The sequence below is a fragment of the Cariama cristata genome, unplaced genomic scaffold, assembly GCF_000690535.1.
Source record: "Cariama cristata isolate BGI_N322 unplaced genomic scaffold, ASM69053v1 scaffold16470, whole genome shotgun sequence".
Lineage (NCBI taxonomy): Eukaryota > Metazoa > Chordata > Aves > Cariamiformes > Cariamidae > Cariama > Cariama cristata.
Window position 1 is genome coordinate 25,121 of NW_009595445.1, and position 8,892 is coordinate 34,012.

The 8,892-nt window shown below is 40.8% G+C and overlaps 1 protein-coding gene across 1 annotated transcript in view; it reads right to left on the reverse strand.

Moving 5' to 3' along the window:
• Positions 1 to 386: 386 nt before the first annotated feature.
• Positions 387 to 8,892, reverse strand: part of ARMC9 (armadillo repeat containing 9) — a gene marked incomplete at its 5' end in the record, with an annotated part of 41,059 nt that continues 32,553 nt past the window's right edge. The window contains 3 exons of the mRNA XM_009702211.1: positions 387 to 466; positions 842 to 1,014; positions 5,652 to 5,784. Coding sequence (XP_009700513.1) covers positions 387 to 466; positions 842 to 1,014; positions 5,652 to 5,784 — 386 coding nt within the window. The remainder of the gene's footprint in view (positions 467 to 841; positions 1,015 to 5,651; positions 5,785 to 8,892) is intronic.

The following is an 8,892-nucleotide window of genomic DNA, read 5'->3' on the forward strand; positions in this document are numbered from 1 at the left end:
TCATGATGGACCCAGAGGTGTATTTGAATCCAGCTAGTCCTATCCACACTCCAGGGAAAACGCTTAGTCATTACTGAAGAATGCATCTTTCTTCCCCCTCCCCCTTAAAAAAACCCACAGCTTACACACCATACACTTGTTTACTGTTGCATGAGCATCTGAGATCAACATTTCCACTTTACTGGGCTTGCGTTGGCTGGCTTAAAGCAAGCATCCATCTTTTCCCTCCAACCTGAAGTCACAGCCATCCTCTCTTCTGAGCCCACTGCAAACTAGTACTACTTAAACTTCTTCAGGCAACAACACATCCGTATGGTTCTTAAACATCAGCCTCCAGCAGAATGATGACTGCCACAAGCAGCACACCATATTTGGCTGTCTGCTTGCTAGGCTGCCTTGAGCCCATCTTCTGAACTGACATCTGGTCTACATTCAGTTGCAGTGTAGACGTACACAGGGATCCAAACTGAAGAACATTACACAAATTACACAGCAGCATGAACAAATGTCTAAAGAAAAGGAGAAAGTCTAATGACATCTAGAGAAAGTCTAATCTGAGGCTAGAAGCTTCCCCCCAAACTTCTGAGAATTTGGGCCACTTTTCTCCACCCAGAGACAGGAAAAAGCATGTCTCTTAACTGCTCACATGACAGCCTGGAAATAGGAGCAGTATACAGCAGGATATAATTACATGGTTGTACATCCTGCAGATGACAAGCACAGTGTCATATACTCCTGGCACATTTGTAGTCTACATCTTCATTCCTGGAGAGCTACTGCAGTGCTCCGTCCTTTCCCACCCCAAGGACTGACAAACAGAATGATGACTTTTTCCACTTACTCTGTCTGCTCCTTGTGGATGATCTTGAGGACCTGAGACGCCTTGTTTGTTGGGATTCAGATTGAGAGAACTGGGGGGCAATGACCGGGAACTCTTTCCTTCTAGGGCTGACACTCTGCACGTCAGGAGTGCGAGGAATCTTAGGTCTGCTGGTGAAGGCTGAGAGAAACTCCCTGTAGGAGGAGATGGAAAGGGTTAGCAATGCATGGAGAAATATGTATGCATAGTAAGTCTGCAACCAAGTGAAACCTGCAGTACGTGCTGTGACAGCATGACAGACTGCTCAAAATTCAGGGAGGCTGCAAGTGGAAAGGAACATGGCACCACAGGTACTGCCCTGGGGCATGTACTCACCACACAGCCTCTAAACCTGGCTCTATCGACCTGTCTATCCTACTGAAACCTGGTTCTTTGGACAACAGGATTGAACAGGTTCAGTAGTTAAGTCCCCTGCAAACAAGTAATAGATCTTTAGCTTGTTTTCCATTGTATTTATAGCACACGCAGACTCAATCTGAGGTGCAAAAAACCATACAGATACGCTACAGCACAGGAATACATCCGTTTAGGGCACAGACACTATTACTTCTCCCAGGTATAGGTCACAACCTTGGCAGGCACGGGCGGCCTCCCTTGGCTCCCAGCTGCGATAAGATTTGTAGAACTCTCTGAAGGCTTTGTCAAAAGAGCAAAAAGCTGTGATGGCATGTAAGAAATCAATTCCCTAAACACACAGGTTCCTTGTTCACACTGAGAACATCAAACAGCTGCTGCTATTTCACAGTCTGCATATGCTGCAAGAATACCATTCTTTAAAATTTAGTCCATGGCCCTGTGAGGATACACTGTCCTTCCCTGCCCCCAGCATCAATATATTCCTTCCCAGGTACAAAAATGGAGGCTACCAGGAAATAGCAAGTCTCTAAACTAATTCTGAATCTATATTCATGTTTGGTCTAGTAAGTCAATTTTATCTTAAAAGGAGAAAAGGTTAAACTGAAATAACAGCTACCTGAAAAAACTCATCGTATTTTAAAAGGAAATAAAAGCAGAGCCAAAGGCAGGAGATCGAAAAAGGTGCCATCTAAAGACAGGCGATTAAAATGGAAAGTCCCCGTGTTATTACCTCCATCAAAAGAACCCTTTGTGACCATCAGAAAGGGTGATTTAGGAGGATTTTCAGGACATTTAATCTCCCCTCCTCCTCTGGGAATGCTGCTGAGTCAGTGCTGATTAGCCATTCCGTACCCCTGCTTCACCTTGCAGGGAGATTTGAGCAAGTGTTTCTTTTGTATTTTAAATAGCATTAATTGGCGGTATTTTGCATATGTATGTGCTAACTATTAAGGACAGAGACATGCTAACTGGTCTGTTAAGAGCCATCTCTGCAGCTCTCTGCCTGTCTCCGAGTATTACAAGTATTACACTTGTCTCACTTCAAAGGAGGAGGTGGCAGATGGCAGGGGAAACATACTTGCAAAACAAAACCAAAAAAGTAAGATTGGCTAGATAAAACCCCAAGCTGTGGACCACAGACATATTTAAATATCTCTCCCCATAAAATAGTCGCATTGTTATTGCTTTTTTTTTTGTCATTTTATCCACTTTGGTTCAAGAGCTGGGTGTTCAATTCACTAGTGCTCTTCATGGTAATCTTATGTGAACTATGAGATGCTAGCATAGATAAAAAAGAAGATCCAACAGCCTCACAGAAGTTTTTGAACCATAAATGAGCTTTTCCCCCCTCCTTATTCAGCAATAGCAAAATCCTGGATCTGTATTCCCATACACTAAAAAGTGTTTTTATAGCCACCAACAATCTTCACCGAGTTTCACCGCAGTAACCTAGGCAGCTAAGACTCCAAGCGCTTCGGAGACAAAGCAAAGTAAAGCAACCAGAGTCACTATACTTTACCAAAGAGGGAGATACACACAGTGGTGAGACAGGATGGCTCACATCTTTGCAAACTCTTCAGGAAAGGATTATATGAAATAAGCTGGTAGCAAACACTGTAAAGTTGAAAAAACCTGCTGTTTTTCTGACAGGATGCAGAGCAGATCTCAGTCTCCATGAGCCCAAGTGTCACAGAACCACCTCATCTTTTACTTCATCAATAAATAGGCCAAGATCAACAGAAAAGAATTAATCCTCAGAATAACACAGAAAACTGCTATTTGGCATCCTTTAGAACTTGATGAGATGAAGAAAGAAGCAGCAAAATCTACTGTGGGAAATTGTTCCACAGTATTTGATAAAGGAGTCATCTACGACAAGATGTGGTAAATTGAGAGCAACTGCTCAAACAAAATACCAAACAAAAACCAAAACCCACAGCAAACTCACACAGAAACCTACATTTGCATTGAGAAGAAAGAAAACTGTTTACTTGGAAAAATGGAAATAATTGTCTATAAAAAAAGTGCACAACAGACTTGACATTGGGATTGGAATAATCAACCAGGAGACGTGACAGGACTTGAACATACAAAGATGAGTTAGACCATTTTCTCCAAGAGAAATACACTTGGACTTTTGGCTATTTTTACCAGATTATCAGAAAAGCAAGACCATTAGAGACCTAAGAAGGCCCTGCAGAGTTTAAGTTCTTTATTATTGACATAGTCACAATAAAAAAATAAGGGCTTTTTCAGCCAGACACAATTGTAAACTCAAGTCCGTTACAAATTTATCCCCGATTAAAAGCACAACAGATCTATATTCTTATATGATCAAAATACAGCAGGGAAAAGCAATACAGGGGCAGCTGCCAGGCTGACATGCATCAGCTAGAACAATCATTTGTTCCTGTGGAAATAAAATAACTGCAATAGACGTGTCACTGCTAGGGTCTCATTCTTCTCTCAGGCTGATTTAGCATAATTTCACTGATCTCTGTGTAGTTAAATTCCCAATTTATACTGCTAAGGAAGAGGGGAAATAGCAGTGACAGTTTCATCGCCACAACTCAGTCCTCCTTTTCTCATACATACCTCTTCTAGGAATGTCTTGCTATTTGCCTAGTAGGAAGGAGACATCTCTTACAGTGGTCAAAACTATGACCAAAGCAGCGATTTATTTGCTCAGTTTGTTTTGCAAACAAATTAAAGTACGCTTCCAAGAATGAAAGAATGAAAAGGCAGGTCTTGCTATTGCAACACCAACATATTAACAGAAGACCCTTGACATCGGAAACCCTGTGTCCGTTTGGACTGTGAATGGCTACATTCCCATATCCGTAACTCAAGGCTGCATTTGTAAATACAATTACTGTACGCATGCTAAGAAAGCACGCAATGAGAAGATATTATCTTCTTCTGCAGGATACCACACCTGTGCTTTCAGTTACAGATCCATCTATTACTGAGATTTAGACATACATTTATGAGGAAAAATTAAAGATTACTGAGGATACGCCTTTTTAGTAATAGATCATGACTGTAGAGAAGCAGAGCCTCTCACCAAGGTGGGAGCAAGATGCTGCCAATTTGGCTTGCTTCTTGCAAGTCAAAGCCTGAAAAATAATCTATCTGTCCATCACAAAGCAAGCAATTTGGCCATAAAATTCTCATGGTCTATTTGTATTTGTAGTACATGCTTAGCTATTGTTAGGACTGGCAACAGAAATAAAACCAGTAATGCTGGGAGAGGGGTACGATTACTAAGCACTTCAGCTGCTAACTAGTGATGATTTGTTGACAATATATAATTTCTCAGATCTCACCATGGAAATAGTACAACTTCGGGGTGGGGGTGGGGGGGAAGCCAACCAAACCAACAAACCCAAAACCACACCAAGCCCCCAGAAAACCCCCAAACCACACACATGCATCTGTAGGCAAGAAGGAAACAAAGCTCTAAGCAGAGTGCCCAGTTTTCAGAAGTATTAGAGCTTTAACTAACACAAATAACTAAGCACTTCTGAAAAATTAGATCCATAAAGAGTTGGTTAAACCTTTCCTTTAGCACATCTCCACCCATTCTGTGTTTTACTTCTGGAATGTACTTGCTTTTAAAATTTCTCTACACTCACTGTTTAAAACTTGGCCCAATCAAATTAGCTATAGGAAAAAGCTGTTAATGTCTGAAGGACACATGCGGGCCCTGAAAAACTTTGGTAAACCTTGGTCCAATTGCTAATGAATTCCTAGTTCTCATCCAAGATATAACATCACAGTCCTACGTATGACAAAGGCTTCACAGAGGGCTCAAGGTATGAAAAGGAGAAGGAGAGCAAGAGCTTTCATCTTTTTTAGACACAAATTGTTTCAAGGAAGAGTTGAAACCCATTGCTGGGAAAACTCATAATATTGCCTCCCTTGCTATACCTGCCTAGTGGATAAATCAGGGACTCTGCTCAGCAGGGCTAGCAACTCAGCATGTTTAAACACTCTGAATCCACTTGAATGCCTAATTTTTCTTCCTTCTGCAAGATAATTCCTGCTCTGTTCCCACAGTCCTATCTATTTCTTTACTAATAAATGATTTTTCATGGGTTAGAGTTGAGTCATTTAAGGAAGCAATCAGGAAGTTTTATTTGCAGAAGACTGCATTGTGCGTACATGTGAAGTTCATTAATAATATCTTACTTGAGACTTCTCCCATTCTGGACCAGATGCTTAGAAATTGAACAGCTGCCTCTGGCACAGCTAAGGGTATTTTGTTTGGCAAGCACCACCACAGCTGTCTCAGACCTGACTACATCATACATCAAATGACTTCACAGATTGTCTTTACAGCAGCATGGAATTAGCTGGTAAGTCCCCTCAGACTCCTCTTGCATTTTTAGATACTACTCTGGATAAATCATACCTATGCAATTGTTCATTTACTTTGTCCTTCTTGAAGTCAGTAGATCGGGAAGACAAGATATTGGCACCAGCTGAGACGCTTCGGTCCATCCCATGGCGTGATGAGAATATTTTAGATGACTTCATTTCAACTGCTATTTAAAAAAGAAACACAGTTCAGTGAGGAGTCTTCTCTTTACAATTTTAGTAGAAACATAATCAAGTCACAGTTCCTGCTGTATGAAGGAAACCTTAAGATAATGGCAGGCTACTGAGTTAGCGTGGCAGAGTGCATTACAGCTCATCAGCTGAGCCAAGCCAACTGCAAGTGTGCATACTTCCAGCCCTTTGCAGTTGGAAAGTAAAATGTGCTTGGATCATTTTCAAAGCAGCTACACTCTGCATTTGCAATGGGCTAGGAGCATGTAGATCATCAGTTAACGTATATCAGTTAATGACTGATATCTCATTAAAGCCACAGGAATGCAACCATTTGCAGTTGTCTGTACATATCCATAGTAACAGGCAGCCACTGTGGACAAAAAACGGCGTTTTACACTTTTGTCAGACTTCAGCTCTATTACATTTGTTCAATATACCTCACTTTCTGCCTTGCACTGATGGAGAAGGGAAGGACAGTCAGTTTGCTGAGAGACACAAGGCTACCAAGATGCACAAATTCAATAAGAGTTTAGGGAAAGTCCCTAGCTTCATTCCTCCCATGCTCAGGACAGGTTGCCGTCCTGATTTGCTCTCACATGCTGATATGGATGCAGATCAGGTCACTTTCAGACAAGCATTTGGCTGCCCAGCACATGTTCTGTCTGAAATTCAGCATAGTAAGTGTAGTAAGATGACCAGGGTTCATCTTTAGTCCACAAGTTTTCTGCTCACAGGAGACAAAAAACAGCCAGAATTATTGATTCTTTACTAAAACGATAAAAAAGGGAGGATGGATCCAGACAAAAAATATCAGACTGACTCAAGAACCGCTGAATATATCCAGGCATGGAAGACATCAAGAACTACTCTCATTTTTAGAAAACAAAAGAGGATCAAGGCTTCTTGACCTTGACAATGCTAACTGTTCACATGAAGTTTTTATTCTAACTGTTTTTTCACTCTTGGTGTCTTACTATTCATTTCATGACTTGACTGCATGAAACTCTGAATCTCAAAGTATTCATGTGATGCTGGAAAACACATATTCTGAAGCGAGCAGGTTCCTGGTACTACATAATGACCATCAGATGAAGATCAGAACTCAATAAACTGCATATTTATTTCACAGCAAAGGTGTTTGGCAGGGCATGATGAGAGTCTCCAGAAGCGGTACAATTATTTTTATATCTTTCTGTTATATACTGTTCCCTGCTGTATCTTAGAAGGCACTAGAAGATACTATTATTCAATTATCCATTGTCTTCAATTAAAGCCTTTCCAATTTAAAAATTACAAAGCCCAGTGCTTTTTAGAAAACAAGGGATGTCCAAAGACCCAGTCCAATTATCAGTACACAGAATGAAAGTCCTGTCACTGACATGAACAACCAGGGGATCCATCAGTGCAGTCTCTCTTTTCTCTTCGCTTCCTCCTCATTTCTAAATCCCAAAAGGTAAGAAAGACAAGCATGTATTGCTCTGGCTACTTGCAAAAACCTGAAACAAATCTCTGGCAATCCTTCAAGTAGCTCAGTGTTGTTTTATAGCCTGGATTAGTACTAGGAAGTATTGTCTCTGTCACACACAAAAATTCTTTGTATTTTTACATGTATAATGCATGTAAACTTGCAATATGCTGTATATTCTGACCTCTGAGATTTCTCTACAAGAAAAGAGTATAATCTAGTAGTCTTATTATTATCCGCTTGCATATAATTTTGACTGAAAACAGCTAACAAACCGTTTTAGACAGAGGCTACAAGCAAAGTTCTGATAATATGAAACATTAAATTTGGAAGGAATTTCTTCAGCATGAAGGCTGTAAATCAATATTCTCCATCAAAAATGAACAACATTTACTTTGCTGACTACGTCAGGCTCTCTGTTTAAATCTCCCCATAAATCTCTACAAGCAAACCCTCACACAGCATCAGCAGCACAGAAAAAGTGACAGAGGTGACTGAATGCATTTCACTGGCAAGGTATTATCAAAGTGTGCTTCAGAAGGCATGCTGGGCTCCTGGTGGCTGCATAATGCCTTAGAAATTGTATCCAATTACACTTTAAAACAGCAAATAGGAACACCTTTGATACCTCCTTGGATTAATTTCTTTTACAAAGCATGAGTATGTAAAACTCCATTTTTTTTTTCTTCTACGTAGCATACAAGTCAGTATGCTTTTGATTAGTTTACAGTCTCTGCTGTTCTGAGTTACTGCCCCTGGCCAGCTAACCTCCCCGCAGAACGGGCTCAGCTATACTCAAGGTGTTACTGTGCAAAGCGAGGCTTTAGGACAGCGGCTGTCATTCCTACACAACAGTGAGAACCCAAGTGCCCATCTTGAACAGGAGCTTCATCTGCTCTATCATACGGCTTTCATTCAGCATGTTATATTTATCAGCTCTAGGCATTACGCAAGAAAATTCCTGCCTGCAAGACCTTGGTTACTTTTCTCAGAATCCTTTTCATTTCCTCTAGGAAATTTAAAAAAATAGAAGAGAAAGTAAAAAGTATGCTACTCCTTTACTGCTTCAAAGCATATTTTTCAGCAAAGTAAAGGCATGCTTTGTCTGAACTTATTAATAATTCTGTACCGGATATGCTGCAAGATCCTTTATCTAAGACTGCAGAACATTTTGCCTTAAATCCCTAATTAGAAATGTTAATGAATCCCTGCAAGAAGGCTGAAACTCCCACATTTAAAGTTCCAAAATCTTGTGGATATCAGAATTTCAGAAATAAAGTATTTCAGAAGCCTATAACCTTTTAAATTCCATCACGTGTTTCTGAGCTCTCAGGTCCAGCTGAGTTTGCATTCATTTCAGTTTAAGTTGCAAGGACAGAATCTTTAGCAGCATCATCCACAATGTAGCTATACAGCACAGGGTTTCCCATCCTCCACAACCTTTTACGGTTTGAATGTAGCTGCAAATCTAAGCAGATAACTGCAGCTGCCTTCAGCTCTAATACAGGGGTCTAGCCAACAGAGCCTGCAGGTGCCAGCAGACAGTGATTCATTTAGATTCAAACAAGGGTATATTTGATCAACGAAGGGGCTTTGCCTGTTGGGAAGTGCACTGGTGTCCGGGCTGCAGCTCTTT